The sequence below is a fragment of the Diabrotica undecimpunctata genome, chromosome 7 (genome assembly GCF_040954645.1).
Source record: "Diabrotica undecimpunctata isolate CICGRU chromosome 7, icDiaUnde3, whole genome shotgun sequence".
Taxonomy (NCBI): domain Eukaryota; kingdom Metazoa; phylum Arthropoda; class Insecta; order Coleoptera; family Chrysomelidae; genus Diabrotica; species Diabrotica undecimpunctata.
Window position 1 is genome coordinate 39,027,084 of NC_092809.1, and position 17,146 is coordinate 39,044,229.

Genomic DNA, 17,146 nt, shown 5'->3' on the forward strand with positions numbered 1-17,146 from the left:
TTCATTTTTTAAAATGGCCCATATCTTTTTAATTGGGTTATGTTCCGGATGATATGGTGGTAAACGTAAAACCGAGTGGCCGTGCTGTGCTAATAATTGGTCTACAGCATATACTGGATTTTTAGGTTTAGCAATGAGTACCTTACTGTAGACCTCTGGTTTTGTTTCGCTTTCATCGAAAAATATGTTTCTTTCTGTCAACCATTTTTTCATGATGTCTTTTTTCGAAGCCGATGTAGGACATTTTTCAAGAGTCACATTATGATATGAGGCGTTGTCTATTACCAAAACTGAATTGGAAGGTAAATTGGGAAGAAGTTTGTCTTTCAACCACTTCATATAATTCTGGTGATTCATGTTATCATGATAATCACCAGTTTTTTGTCCGGATTTGAAAATGAGAGCAGCATTTTCGACAAATCCATTTTTACCACCACAATGTAAGAAGATCAGTCGTTGCCCTTTAGATACCGGAGATTTTATGCACATGTTTCGTCCATCGTCCCAACCTTTTGGAACTGTGTGGGAACTATGTATATAAGTTTCATCACTATATACAATATTTCTATCTACAAAAAAAATATTGAGAATTACTTTAAAATTAGTTATAATATAAATAAAAATATCTTACTTTCAGATTTATACTTTTTGAGTGTTCTTAAAAATTCTGTTCGTTTGGCTCTTATGTCAGTTTTTTCGATTAAAAGTTTCCTATTGTCTTCCACTGTTCTCCACCTAAATCCTTATTTCTTTACAATTTTTCTGAAGGAAGATAGTTAACCAGTTACAATTCCTTCTTTTCTAACAGATTCGTAAACAGCTTTCATGGTAGGTCTTGTTTTGTGAATAGTAGCAAACGTGTAAATGGTATTTCTTATAACGTGTTCCTCAAATGGATTGACTGATGACTTGGGGTTGGGCTTGCAAATACTTGTTCTGGGTGATACAAATTGTCAAGTTGCTGGTTTGTTTCTACCTTCCTTAATTATCCTCTTCACTGTACTTTCTGAGGTACCAGTTGCTTGAGCCACTCGCTCTTTTAGGGACAAAGGAGTTTTGCAATATCCCAAATCTTTTTCCCGTTTCATAAATAAATAAACGTTAAAGATAATTTGTCTCCCTTGTCCATGGACCACTTTTCCATTGTTACTTTCCCTGTAAAACCGCTAGGTTTTAGATAATAGATAAAATGTTAAATATTAGTTATGTTTAAGAAAAACATTTACAAAAAAATGAATTGAAAAGAAAAGTACTTTAAAAGTGTGTAAAGCATTTAATTTCTAGCTGAGCCCCTTTGGCTTTATACACTCTAGGAACTAAATGCTTTACACACTTTAAAAGAACTTTTCATTTTAATTCATTAATTTATCATAAGCGTTTACAAAACATATTAATTTTTTTCAAAAAATATTAAAATAAACAATAAAGTTATCCGATTTTACACACTTTTAAAAGTGAATTTTTTTTTAATTCATTAATTTGTCGTAAGTGTACAAAACATATAAGTTATTTTCAAAAAAATATTAAAATAAACATAATTTAACTTACATTTTTAGGATCTCACTGTAAAATGTTAAAAACGACTTGAAACGCACTGAATATAAATAGCACCTCACTATAAAATATCAAAAACGATTCTTCACAAAAAAAAATTAAAATATTAAAGCTATTTCACTAACTTAAAAAACTAGTTCGTCTCTGTCTCGCTACGATAACGCACTGAACAGAACTGCATGTTTTTGGAAATGCCTGATATTATTGTTTCGTCCGTAAATCGACGTCAGGTCCACGACAATATGAATTATCTTTATCCCATAAGACAATGGAAATATTGTTCTTTTTTTAATTATTTGAAGAATAAATAAGGGCTTTTGGGTATGCACATTCATTCTGTGGGATTGGTATTATTTGTTGTTCGTAAATTTGTGAGGTAAGAATATCAAAGAATTAAGATATGTGTATTTATTGGTTACTTATACACACACGGATAACATTACTTAATATTAACTATGAATGTTTACATAGTCTCTGTTTACGATTATATAACATCGAGCTGTGACGCTTTGATTCTCATTATTTTGTTCAAAATAACATCAATATTGCTGATCGTCCAATGTTGAATTTAGAGTGCAATTCAGATATTTTGAAATTAGCACACTCTTATTACTTACGAGCGCCCCTGTTTTTCAATTGAAAACGATTTTAATTAAAACAATATTATTTATATTTATGGATTATAATCTCTTATACCTAAGACTTTTCTACAGTGTGCACTCTCAAATGTATTTTCTGAAAAAAACTGCTCACAACAAATTTCACACTTGTAAGGCTTCTCTCCAGTATGAACTTTTGAACTGCTTAAAAATAACTTCACACACTAGAAGGTTTTTTTCAGTGTGCATTTTTAAGTGTTTCTTCAAATTACTTGTTTGACTAAAATGTTTAAAACAAATTTCACATTTGTAAGGCATTTCTCCAGTGTGCTATCTCAAATGTGTTTTCAAATAAAATTTCTGAGAAAACTGCTTAAACAAATTTCACACTTTTTAAGTTTTTTTTCAGTCTGCACATTCATATGTGTTTTCAAATTACTTTTTTGACTAAACTGTTTAAAACAAATTTCACATTTTTTAGGCTTCTCTCCAGTATTAACTTTAGTATGTTTATCCAAAGGACTTTTATGAGTGAACTGTTTAAAACAAACTTCACACTTGTAAGGCTTTTCTCCAGTATGCATTTTCAAATGAACATTCAAATTACCTATTTGACTAAACTGTTTACAGCAAATTTCACACTCGTAAGGCTTTCCAGTGTGCACACTTACATGACTTTTCAAACTGTGTGCTTGAGTAAACTGCTTAAAACAAATTTCACACTGGTAAGGCTTTTGTCCAGTATGCACATTTAAATGACCTTTCAAACCGTGTGCTTGAGTAAACTGCTTAAAACAAATTTCGCACTTGTAAGGTTTTTCAGCAGTGTGCATTTTCAAGTGTCTTGTCAAATTACTTTTTTGACTAAACTGCTTAAAACAAACTTCACACTTGTAAGACATTTCTCCAGTGTGCTATCTCAAATGTGTTATCAAATAAAATTTCTGAGAAAACTGCTTAAAACAAATTTCACACTTTTTAAGTTTTTTTTTCAGTGTGCACATTCATATGTGTTTTCAAATTACTCTTTTGACTAAACTGTTTAAAACAAATTTCACATTTGTAAGGTTTCTCTCCAGTATGAACTTTGTTATGTTTATCCAAAGGAGTTTTATGAGTGAACTGTTTAAAACAAACTTCACACTTGTAAGGCTTTTCTCCAGTATGCATTTTCAAATGAATATTCAAATTACCTATTTGACTAAACTGTTTACAGCAAATTTCACACCCGTAAGGCTTTTCTCCAGTGTGTACAATCAAATGTCTTTTCAAACTGTGTGTTTGAGTAAACTGCTTAAAACAAATTTCGCACTTGTAAGGTTTTTCAGTAGTGTGCATTTTCAAGTGTCTTGCCAAATTACTTTTTTCACTAAACTGCTTAAAACAAACTTCACACTTGTAAGGTTTTTCTTTAGTGTGCATTTTCAAGTGTTTTTTCAAATTACTTGTTTGATTAAAATATTTAAAAAAAATTTCACACTTGTAAGGCTTTTCTCCAGTGTGTAATCTCAAATGTGTTTTCAAACAATATTTCTGAGAAAACTGCTTAAAACAAATTCCACACTTGTAAGGCTTTTCTCCAGTATGCATTTTCAAATGAGCTTTCAAATTACCGATCTGACTAAACTGTTTACAGCAAATTTCACACTCGTAAGGCTTTTCTCCAGCGTGCACACTCAAATGACTTTTCAAACTGTGTGCTTGAGTAAACTGTTTAAAACAAATTTCACACTCGTAAGGCTTTTCTCCAGTGTGCACATTTAAATGACCTTTCAAACTGTGTGCTTGAGTAAACTGCTTAAAACAAATTTCGCACTTGTAAGGTTTTTCAGCAGTGTGCATTTTCAAGTGTTTTTTCAAATTACTTGTTTGACTAAACTGTTTAAAACAAATTTCACACTTGTAAGGCATCTCTCCAGTGTGCAATCTCAAATGTGTTTTCAAATAAAATTTCTGAGAAAATTGCCTACAACAAATTTCACACTTGTAAGGTTTTTCTTCAGTGTGCACTGTCACATGTGTTTTCAAATTACTTTTTTGACTAAACTGTTTAAAACAAATTTCACACTTGTAAGGCTTTTCTCCAGTGTGAACTTTAGTATGTGTACCCAAAGCACTTTTATGAGTGAACTGCTTTAAACAAATTTCACACTTGTAAAGATTTTCTCCAGTATACTTTTTTATATGTTGTTTTAAAGAACCTGTCCGGTTAAATTGCTTTAAACAAGTTTTACGTTTACAAATAGAATTTTTTAATGTTGTTTCTTCAGTGTTTGCACGTATTTGTTGTTCTATAGGGCATGCAAGTTCAGTTTTCATGACTTCCATTCCGTTCTGAGAAAAACCTAAAATAAAAATAAAAACTATTTAAACAAATAGAATAACATTTAGTAAGAATGAATATAATAAGCAAGTTTGATTTTTATTTAATTCTAAATTGTTGCGACAAATATGACGGGACAAGTTTGCGACAATATTACAGCAATACTGTTAAATTAATGATGATGTTGAAATCGAATTATTTGGACGGTCTCAGGAATGTTTTAAAATTATAAACAATTTTTTAGTTTGTAAACAAATAGAATATCTCGGTAACTATTAGCTTAAATTAAAAATCAGGAAACGGCTTTGGAGAAAACTCGGAAGACGTTTCTTATAAAAGAAAAAACGTTGAATTCGACGAGTGATTCCCGAGATACAACCGCATTTGCGACGAAGTTAAAAACAATAGGATGATAATCTTTAAACCATTGCCTTTTTCTTTAGGAGCTCTTTCTCGATAAAAATTTTCATACCTTCAAGATATTTATAACATGTATTATAACAATAAAAACCTTCGGTATTGCTCGTTAAAAATACCAAAAAAATTAGGTTGAAGCAAATTAAATTTAAAATATCAAAATCGGTATACGTTAAACAATTTTCTTGGCTCCCAATTTAAACAATTTTCTTCATTATTTTTAATCCAACGTAAATCAAACAGAGCCGTCTAAGAAACGTATTACCAAATGCAGAAGATGTTTTAGTTTTGTTATACGAAAATGGCACCGAAACTCTAAAAATCATACAAACAAGCTAAATTTTTATGAGAATGTTAATTTTGGGACCCTAAAAAATATACAAAAAAGTTTACTATTCCTACCTCCCGGCTTACCCCTAAAACCAGAGGAAAAAATTGATTTACCAAGAATCGGTGAGTCGTAGAAAAAAATATTTCAAATAAACAGTTCTCTCAAAAATATCGCTTGAAACGAAGCGGCTAAGCGTGCTAAATCAATTTAAAAAAAAATGTGTATCAATTCGACGGTAAAAATTCGATATATTTTGATCAGAGTGTCCTATCGACAAAAATTTAAAGCGATATTCTCCTGAACAAAAAATTCTAAGCGAGAAGAGAGCAACATGGTGATATAAAAGTAAAAAATTTAAAACAAAAAGTTAATGTTGCTAAGAATAATAAAACTAAATAAAAGAAAAGACGTATTGAAGATCATTCTGAGGCATCCATAGAAATGGATTTGTCATATAATAGCGATTCGGATCTCTGAAATAGAACAATATAACAATCCTCCTGTAGTCAAAGAAGTATCCACCGTATGTGACGAATTTGGAAAAACAAGACATTTTGGTATCGCTGTATTGGGTGTAAAGTACGGGCACATGCAGCTTGTACTGGTTGGGAGTCAGCTGAAGGATTTCTATGCGATGGGCACAAAGAAAATATTAAGAAAGCATAAGTATCAAAACGACGTTTATTTTAATACAATATTTGAAAAACCTTTTAAATATATTGATGTGTTAGATTATTTTTAAGCTTATTTAAAATGTATTCAATTATATTTATTTTTTGTTATTTTTCCAGCTCAAATACCATGCAGGATATTGCCCCACCAGCTAAGCGATATTACCCCCTCCAGGTGGGGCAAGACCGCGAAAAGCATGTATTGCATATTTCTATATATTTGTAATATATAATTCATTTTTTTAATTCTTTTAATATAATATTTGTGTTAAACCAAACATATTTGTGTAGATTTTACCAATTTGTTAATTGGTTATTGTGTAAAATGTAAATTTCTGCTTAGCCTCGCGATATTACCCCTCCCCCTAGGTAAAATTATCTTTTTCGGCAGTGTGTATTCTCAAATGAGATTTCAAATGACCTGCTTCTGGAAATTGTTTAAAACAAATTTCACACTTTGTGACGGTAGCTCTACTAGACACCAGACTCAGTAAAACATATAAGTTTAATATTAAATCTTTAATCTTTAAATAAAAATATATTCAAGTAAATAACAAAAATTAAGTAACTTTTATATGATATGTACAATAATAATAACAAGCGAAATCCTAATAAATACAATCGACAGAGTTGCAGTCCGCTGTTGATATCTGAGAAAAATAAATAGTGGCGATACTTGGATGGGTGAGTCAAAGAACGATCTTCAGTCAATAACCAAAAACTACTTACAGTCTAGGTTAGAGGTGACCGGTCGACAATTACTAGATAACGGACTAGAAATGGAAGCGATAGATCAATACCCGATCGCAGACGGGGAACAGAAAGACGGTTGGCCTTTGATCAATACTCAAAGACCCGGGGTACGAGTTCTCACCAAATCAACACTCCGCCAGTAACTCCGTTCGTTGTCGGAATAAAACACTGTTTTATACCTTCGTCGGTGTTCCATCTCCAGCGCGCATCTATATTAGTGGTAAGTTGTCGGTGGGAATTAAGGCATGCAGAGAGATGGCAAGCCCGAGGCGAGCGCTGGTTGCGCAATCATTACACCCCCTTCTCTTTGGAGAAAAAACGTAGCATACACGTTTTATGGCGTGAAGATTTTAACGGTGTGATCTTAATAGGTTAGGCGATAACCTATTTAATAAACCGGTGTTGGATGACTGTCAAAGAAAATGTTTCCTGTGTAGATCTTGGAAATGGTTCCATTAAATCAATTAAGACAATAAGCTTTTCTGCAGTGCATGGTTGAATTTTTGCTGATGGTGCATCTACAACGGTTTACACTCAAGGAATTCCCTACAGTTTCTAACATACTGTGCTATTTCTTTGAACATCTTAGATCAGTAGTGTTTTTGTGCAATTTGTTCGCAATTAATATATGACCTGCTGCTTTGCGGTATCTATTCGGTTCTTATTCAATTTCTATTCCTTTCGGTTTGTTTTTGGATTCGGTTACTATTTGGTTGCTATTATACTCTTATTCGGTTTTTGTCAGTTTTCCGCGATCTTGGATAAATCGGGACAAGCTAACACTGTGGCTGATGTAATTCATCTTTGGACAAGCCGGTGACGAGCGCTGGCTGTGCCGTGGTAACAACTTGTACGACTTTTCTCAAGTGTGCACCTTCAAATGAAATTTTAAATTGCATGCTTGTGTAAACTGTTTAAAGCAAATTTCGCACTTGTAAGGTTTTTCTCCAGTGTGTAATCTCTTATGTCGTTTCAACTGATTCATTCGAGAAAACGGTTTAGAACAAATTTCGCACTTTTAAGGCTTTTCTCCGGTGTGCACTTTCAAATGACTTTTCAAATCGTATTCTCGAAGAAACTGCTTAAAACAAATTTCGCACATGTGAGGTTTTTCTCCAGTGTGCACTTTCACATGTGTTTTCAAATTAGTTTTTTGACTAAACTGTTTAAAACAAATATCGCACTTGTAAGGCTTTTCTCTAGTGTGGATTCTGAAATGAGTTTTCAAATCGTATCTTCGAGTAAAGGGCCTAAAACAAATTTCACACTTATAAGGTTTTTCTCCAGTGTGCGTTTTTATATGTCGTTTCAAAGAACTTTTCTGGCTAAATTGCCTAAAACAAATTTTACATTTACAAATAGAATTTTTTGACGTCGTTTCTTCAGTATTGGCACTTATTAGTTGTTCTGTAGTGCATGCAAGTTCAGTTTTCATAATTTCCATTCTGTTCTTAGAAACACCTAAAATAAAAATGAAACTATAAAAAATTGTTTATGCAGAAACTTCAGTGTAAACCAAACAGTAAAACAATTTAGTAAGAATGAATATAAAAATTAAAACTGAAACGTACTAAAACGCCAGGTACTAAAGAAAGATAGTACGAGTTTTTTAAGAAAAACGATCCAATGACTAGCATCCACAATAGAATGATACCAAGATTTTATGCCAATTGAAAGGAGAAAAAGAAATAATTACAATAGGACTAATATACTAGAAAAATGATTATGTCTGTGTCATAGATATGGTTTGGGAGAAATTGAACAGTTTCTCTCACAGGTTTTAGCTCATGATGCAAATTATTTCTAAAAAATCTTTTAACAAAAATTTCATTTTGTAATATACTGAGCAATTTAAGGGTTGACAATTGACATTTTTGAACAAAAAACCCAAACAAAAAAATGCAGAGATTGACACAATATATAGCACAACTTTTTGAAGACAAAGAGAGAACAGAAGCACCAAGAGAATGTAAGGATGATATTGGGCCTGGCATTATACGAGACGAAATTGAATATGCAATGAAACAAGCTAAAGGTAGTAAATCTCCCGGGTCTGATGAAGTTCCTATCGAATTACTCAAAATTGTGAATACTGAATCTATTGATCTTCTTTTGGATCTATTCAATACCATATATAAAACAGGTATAATACCTAAAGAATGGCTCCAATCAACATTCATACTGCTACCCAAAAAAGCCAGTACAAAGGAGTGCAATGAACATCGCACCATAGCCTTAATGAGTCATGTCTTGAAATTGTTTTTAAAATTAATTCACAATAGAATACATAAGAAATTAGATGAAGGCATAAGTAATACAGAAATGGGATTTAGGAAAGGACTGGGAACACGAGATGCACTGTTTGCAGTAAGTGTTCTTTCGCAGAGATGCTTAGATATAAATCAGGAAGTATATGCCTGTTTCATTGATTTTGAGAAGGCATTCGACAGAGTGCAGCATAATCGGCTTAAAGAAATTTTATTAAATAAAAACATAGACAGTAGAGACATTAGAATCATATGTAACCTCTATTGGAACCAAACAGCAAAAGTGAAAGTTGAAAATGAACTGACCGAGGATATCCAGATTCGCCATGGGGTCCGCCAAGGGTGTATTTTATCACCCTTGTTATTCAATTTATACAGTGAAGCCATCTCAGAATTAGCGCTTGCCGAGGTCAGTGAGGACCTTATAATAATACATCTCTTACTTGGAGACAATGAGTTTTTTATGTTAAGTTATGTTATTTTATGTTAGTTCTTTTAAAATCCTCCCCTTTTTAAATTTAATGTCTGTTTCGTCCCCCCGTTTTTAAGTGTTTTCTGTGTGTCTTAAAGTGTCTCAATTTTAATTTTAACTTTATATATTGGACTTTACAACTTGCCACATATTGCAACATAACTTTATCAAAGAAATTTGATAATTACAAGCTGATATAATTGCACACCCACACAATTTGTACATCTATTCTTATTCATTGTCTCACAACTGTCACCTTCCAAAACAAAAATAAAAATCTCAATAAATAACACACATTTCATAAATATATCTCCAGAATAAATATAAATAACTTTAAAGAACTTAATGGTACAGAACATTACTTTCATCAAACAAACAATTACATTTACCTATCTCTACTTCATTGGATAAAATCTGTCTCCTCAAGAACTTCTCCGTTTACTGTTAAACAATTACAATAGTTGACTTGAGTTCTCCAATCAACAATACAAGATAGTTTGAACCATGTTCTTTCAACCATCAATTAATAGAGTACCGGCATGTAAGTAATGTTTTATTTATTTGTTTATTTATTAATTCATTACAGTTTAATAGACTATTTTACCAATTTGTGGGTCTTACCTTGTCTGCTTAAACATTTTATTCATTTTGAAAAACCACAGACATGAATATTGGCATAATTACTGTAATTTATATCATCTATCTTTGTTTATCTTTATTAGACAACACCCTAATATGGGTTTATTATTTTCAGCATTTATTTAACTTTGTATCGTGACCTGAAGATGCTTTGCATATTGTAGAAAGCGAAACCGGTCGTCTGATTAGTTAAATTAAATTAAAAGAGGTTAGTCTTTGTATGTGGGTATATTTTATTTTATAAAAACCCTTAAAAGGGCAACATTACAAGCACGAACGTTTTCGGAACATCTGTTCCATCATCAGGTTAAAATGCAGGTTAACATGCCTGAGCCACCAAAATATTTGGGTAAAAACCCTTTAAAATGAAAAATGTTACCAAAGAATGTACATGATGTTTATAATATTATATGATGTTTAATATTTTAATTAGATTTTACTTCAGGTAACATACACCCATGCTTAAGTGAGTTCCAGTGTCCGGAGAGTAAACCTCTTCAAACGGACTACGGTTGCCAACCGTAGTCCGTTTGAAGAGGTTTACTCTCCGGACACTGGAACTCACTTAAGCATGGGTGTATGTTACCTGAAGTAAAATCTAATTAAAATATTAAACATCATATAATATTATAAACATCATGTACATTCTTTGGTAACATTTTTCATTTTAAAGGGTTTTTACCCAAATATTTTGGTGGCTCAGGCATGTTAACCTGCATTTTAACCTGATGATGGAACAGATGTTCCGAAAACGTTCGTGCTTGTAATGTTGCCCTTTTAAGGGTTTTTATAAAATAAAATATACCCACATACAAAGACTAACCTCTTTTGTTATACGTGGTATACAGCCAGCTACAGGAATTATTTTCCTTGTGGATTTTAAATTAAATTGATTGTGAGTAAGTCTAATTTATTATTTCTTTTACCTTTTGAAATGGACTCACACAAGCAACACATTCATGAATTCTTCTTAACTTTAAACTTACAATTTAAACCTGTTACATAACAAATCGTAATCATAACCATAGACGGGATATACTCCATCAACCTTAAATGCTAAATATTTTAAAAGTTTCGGTTGTACCTTTTCAATCTGTTGCATATAACATTTATAAATGGGGCTACAATATTCTAGTTTTGTTCGCACTAGCGATAGATACAGCAGTTTAATCGGTCTTATATCGCCTAAATTTCTACAGTTTATGATAATAAAACCGTACATTTTCATAGCATCGGATACTTACTGCTCAATATGGTTGTTAAAGATTCATTTTGAATCAAATATAACTCCTAAATCTTTAAATTAATAAATCTTTAATGCTATTATATTTTTCAAGATCTGACCCCTGAATTACATAATTAAAATCAACCTTATTTTCCTTTCTAGAATAACTTACGACTTTACACCTTTTGACACTAAGAAAGAGTTTGTTTTTTACACACCAAGTATCTATATAATTCAGATCGTTCTGTAAATCTATACAGTTAGCAATTGTTTTAATTTCACAGTATATTTTAAGATCATCTGCAAAACATAATTTTCTGTTATTAATATCTAAAAATAAATCATTGATATATAATAGGAACAACAATGGACCTAAATTTGATCCCTGTGGAACACCGGATGTAGTAAAGATTAATTCTGATATGAAACCATTATAGGATACAAATTGGTTCCTACCTATTAAATAGCTTTCAAGTAACTTTAAAATGTTTCCAGAAAATCCCAAATTTGATAATTTAAAGAGAAGGTATTTGTGATCAACCTTGTCAAACGCTTTAGAAAAATCAGTATATATAACATCTACTTGACCTTGTACATCCAAAACGTCTGAAATACATTGAGTTATTACAGCTAAGTTTAATACAGTAGAGTGTTTATCTATAAAGCCATGTTGATAAGGTGATATCCAACCCCTAACAGAAGGGTAAATACGATTATATAGAGTTATTTCGAAAACCTTTGAAAAATTGGATAACAAAGATACCGGCCTGTAATTGGATACATCAGATTTCGTTCCGTTTTTGAATACAGGGCATATTTTTGCATTTTTCCACAATTCGGGATAAGTTCCCGTTTTTATTGATAAGTTAAAAAATTTTTGAAGTAGCTTTACAAATACCCGAGAACAATCTTTCAGTAAAAATGCTAGAATATTATCCGGTCCGGACGTCATTTTATTTTTAATTCTTTTAAATGCTACTAAAATTTCGTTTTCTTGAAATTCGTTAAAATTAATAGTGGGTAAGTAGATATCCCTACATTCTTGATTATCAAATACATTGTTGTCGACAGGTAAATAAACTTTTTCAAAAAACATCTTAAAAGCATGGCGAGGATTATTAAATGTATCGCCATTGTAACACATTTCACCTGGGATTCTAGAAGTTTTATTCTTTGCATGAACATATGCCCAGAAATTATTAGAGTCGTTAGAAATACTATTCTGAATTTTTTCAAAATAAACGTTCTATTCAGTTTTAATCATTAGTTTTACTATTTTTCGCAAACTTTTAAATTCATGCATTGTAACGATGTTCTGATCGTTTAAGAGTTCGAACCGTGGGAGTGTCAATATTTGCGCATCCACTTCTACGAGACGACAAAGTGGGATTCAGAGCGGCTATTTAAGGCGTGTGAGTAGCGGAATTAGACAGTCTTGTAGCTAGCGCTCTAGGCTCCCTGACTCGCCTGTGTAGTGAACCTGCGAGCCAACCCGGAGAGAGAGGTTTCCGTATTGAGGATCGTACTCTGTCCTTAACCAAGCGAAACCCATCGGTATTGTGTATTGAACATTACCGTGGGTCTGCACAGCCGAATATTTTATTTGCGAGTGCGTTCGGAGCTCCCGCTGAATTGATGCGGAAGCGAGCATAAGTCTGCGTATGATCGACTTCACCTATTTCATTTCTTTATTAGTAATAATTAATTTCTTTTCTTTTATAGACGTTCGCCGGGAAGTTAATTCATCGCGGGACCCGGACGGAGACGTAGAATTCATTTCATTTTTATTTATTGTATATAAGGCGTAGAATTCATTTTATTTTTATTTATTGTATATATACTAAATTAATATATTTATTTTTTATTTCAACCTGTGTTTTACTGAGTCTGTCGCCCCGAAAGAGCTACCCATCACAGCATATAAAATATATTTCCTGTTTTCTTATAATTTGTGATATTTTTTGATTTCAACTTTATCTTTCTAATTATTTCCGCATTGTACCATGTAGGATATTGATGTTTATAATTTCTGTATATTGGTACAAACATATCAAATAATTCATATATCTTAGAATAAAATAATTCTAGGACTGTATTTACATTATCAGACATATCTAAAAAATTCCAGTCGTAATTAAGGAATTCTGAGTACAGTAAAGGAAAATTTGTTTTTTTTTAAATTATATCTTTTAGTTTTAGAATGAGGCACAAAACTGGTTTCCTTTTTCTGAAAATCATTAATATTTATCATTAATGCTAGATGATGTAAATCTTCTTGAACAAGTGGTGCATTATCGCAACTGACACAGATCTAATGATATAACTAATTCTAACAATCGATTTAAATTATTTCCCACCTGATTATACTGATTTAAATTAAACAAACACATGAAGTCTAATACTGCCGATGTCTTCACATCAGACCTATTTTGAACAATATACTTTGGAATGTTAAAGTCAACCAGGAGAATAACAGTGTCCTTATATAATTCAAGTTGCTCTAACATTTCAAAAAAAAAATATTCAAAATCATTTAACTTTAATTTGTCAGGAATATAATATAATACTGCAACATAAAACTTTTTATTTCCTGTGCGACACTTGGTATTGTAGTAAAAGATCTCTACATAGTGAAATTACTTGATATGATGATACTTAATGATATTATTTGTTTATATTGGAAAAGTCAATATAATTGTTGGTACAATATATACCTAGACCATAGGATTTTAGTGTAAATGAATTTTATTCTATTCTAGAAAACAAACTTGACATGTTAAATGAGCTGAACAAGAAATGTTGGATTATGGTGATATTAATGACTATCTATCATGTATCAAACAAAGAAATGACCTTGAAATGCTTCTAAATGTTAACACTTTTTCACTAAATCTTGTGCAGTCAAACCAATCCAATCAATCTGAACATTACTGTATGTTTAATAGGCTAAATAAACACAGATTTAAGTGTGAGTTACTTCAATTACTGTACGAAACATGACCCCATTTTATGTGATCAGATAATTAGAACCTTCCAAAGAAACTTTAATGTTGACATACTAAAATTAGTACAAGAAAGAAACTATCACTACAAAAGGTCTAAGATGTACCCCAATAGTAACTATTTACTTCAACTTTATAAAACATCTCAGAAGACACTCACAGAAAACATTGAACAGAGAAAAAGAGAATTTTATCAAATGGAGATAACAGCAGCTGAAAATGATGCAAAAAAAAGCTTGGAGTATACTAAACACCATAAACATAATAAGCTTTCAAAAAAAACCAACAATTAATTCCAAACTTATGACAGACAATTTAGTTATTGATGATTCTAACCTCATTTCTAACAAGCTCAATAACTACTTTGCTACAGTTGGTTCAGAACTTGCTCAGGCCATTCAACCCTCTGGATATGTTCCACCAGGACCACCATTAACAAACAACATATTTTCTTTAGCTTCACAACAAAGGAGGAAATTAAAGATATAATAAATAAATTGAAGGGTAAATGTGTAGACTAGACAAGTTATCAGTTGATACTATTAAAGAGTTCAAGAGTGAGATAATATCAACTATTTTAAGTACTCTAGTAAATTAAACTTTCACTACAAGAAGTGTTCCCAGTGCCCTAAAAATGGCAAGAGTTGTTCCAGTATATAAAGGAGGTGACTCCTCAATATCTAGTAATTATCGACCCATTTCACTTTTACTGGCCTTACCCAAGATTTTAGAAACATGTGTAAACAATCGAAACATGCACCATTTAGACACTTAAAATTTCTTATATAAAGGCCAATGTGGATTTAGACCTGGTAGCAGCAAAATAGCAACAGTTCATCTTATGACAACTATTGTTGATAAAGTCGATAAAGGCCAATTTTGTATATTTGTTGTATCTCTTGACTTGAAGAAAGCCTTTGATACAGTTGATCACATGTTATTATTTGTATTGGAAACTTTAGACATAAGAGGCATATTGTTGAAGTGGTTTAATGATTACCAACTTTCTATACTAGGTCCAACTCTGTTCCTTATTTATGCTAATTGAATTTCAATATTGGCATTAAGAGGTAGAATACAAATGTATGTCGATGATACCTGCATTATATACTTTAGTAAAAGGCCCAACAAAGCAAAAGATGATGTTGAATTTGGGATAGTGAAGGGATTATTAGATCATTATAAACTTACCCTTAATGCAGATAAATCAAGTTTATGGTGACAACAAGGAGAGAAGATTCGAAACAATTAACTATAGTACTTAAATAAAGGCCTTTACAAAAATGGAATGTATTAAATATCTGGGACTGTACATCGACCATAGATATACTTGGGAGTATCATATACAACATTTATGCAAAAAAATCTCATCTGCAATAGAGGTTCTTGGAAGAGCATTATGTAGAAATTAAATATAGGAAAAATATATATTACAGTTTAATACATAGTAATGTCACCTATTTAACTCTAATTTTGGGAGAAGCCACACATAACCATCTTCATGCTCTTTGTGTGCTTCAAAATACAGTTTTTTTTATTTCCTTTTTGTATAAATAAGTTTAAGTTTTCTTTCTGTTAAATAAATATCAATGATAATATCTGTACATCATATACAAATTGTTTGTACAGTTGAATCTCAACTTTTTATTCAAAATTAGTGTCGATTCATGCAACTGATGTACCAGTCAACATCAGAGTGAAGTTAGTCCATTTAAAACACACTTTGTTTTATATAACTGACTACTACTAAGTCCTTCCCATACCACTCTCAAATTTTTTGTTGTATATACACTTGCTTACATATACCATCTATTTCAACTTTTAGTTTCTTGAGGCCCTGAAGATGCTGTAAAAACTGTAAACAGTGAAACCCTTTGTTTTAATAAAAACCTATTAGGGATTTAAGACCTTATACCACTCTCAAATTTTTTGTTGTATATACACTTGCTTACATATACCATCTATTTCAACTTTTAGTTTCTTGAGGCCCTGAGGATGCTGTAAAAACTGTAAACAGTGAAACCCTTTGTTTTAATAAAAACCTATTAGGGATTGTGAGTATAAGACTCATTTCTAAAAAATAAGTTCTTCCTACATATTTTTATCACATCTCTCACCTGAGTTATTTTCATCTGGTTTATTAATCAAGTCGTCAAGATCTGGGGATGTAAATAGCTGACTCTCTATATATCCTTGGCCACCTTCCGCAAACTCTTCCTTAATTTTAGCTTTTAGTGCCATTTCTAATAAATTACATCACATTATTATTTAACACTAATTTTTACTAGTTATCTTACCTGAGTTATCTAGTTCATTTTTGAAATGTTCCAGATCTATTGATGTGGATAGCTGACTCTCTATATCTTTTTGGTTATATTCAACAAACTCTTCCTTAATTTCAACTTTAAATTCCATAGTTGACATAAACTGAATAAATATATTAGAAATGTAGTACAATAATTGCAATAAAACATGTAGTATTTATTTATACCCGCTATGCCTGTTTATTATGGTACAATGAATGAATCACGATATGATCACGATCACGAATGAATGTTATTTATTATGTGGTGTTGCCGTGTTGCCAACTATCAATATACTATAAATTACTAATTCACAACAGTGGAACAGTGGCAACATTTGTTGAAAAATGACATCACAATCAAGATGGGTGGCATATTTAAAAATTAATGTAAAACAGGAAATTTCTAAACGAGAAATATTGAAAAAATATGCATTAAAATTTAAGTAGCGAATGTTTAAATTCATTATAAGAAACTAGAAAGTCGTAATATAAGGTATATGTTTCAAGTTTCAACTTAAAAGTGAGATCCCCGGGTGCTAGACTATTACCCAATTTCAGTTTAAAATATGTTAAGTATGTTTATTGTTC

General features: G+C 31.5%; 1 protein-coding gene across 2 annotated transcripts; it reads right to left on the bottom strand.

The window, feature by feature from the left end:
• Window positions 1-1,929: 1,929 nt before the first annotated feature.
• LOC140445225 (uncharacterized) lies at window positions 1,930-17,036 on the bottom strand. 2 transcript variants are annotated; one of them, XM_072537121.1, is made up of 3 exons: window positions 16,551-17,035; window positions 16,371-16,496; window positions 1,930-4,498 (listed from the first exon to the last, which is right to left on the bottom strand). In XM_072537121.1, exons 1-3 carry the CDS (start codon window positions 16,675-16,677, stop codon window positions 3,132-3,134), a joined length of 1,620 nt encoding a protein of 539 aa, XP_072393222.1. In that variant the 5' UTR covers window positions 16,678-17,035; the 3' UTR covers window positions 1,930-3,131. The 2 variants fall into 2 exon arrangements, with proteins under 2 accessions (XP_072393222.1, XP_072393223.1); XM_072537122.1 differs by lacking the exon at window positions 1,930-4,498 and adding an exon at window positions 6,375-8,109 and having other exon boundaries at window positions 16,551-17,036.
• Window positions 17,037-17,146: the final 110 nt, after the last annotated feature.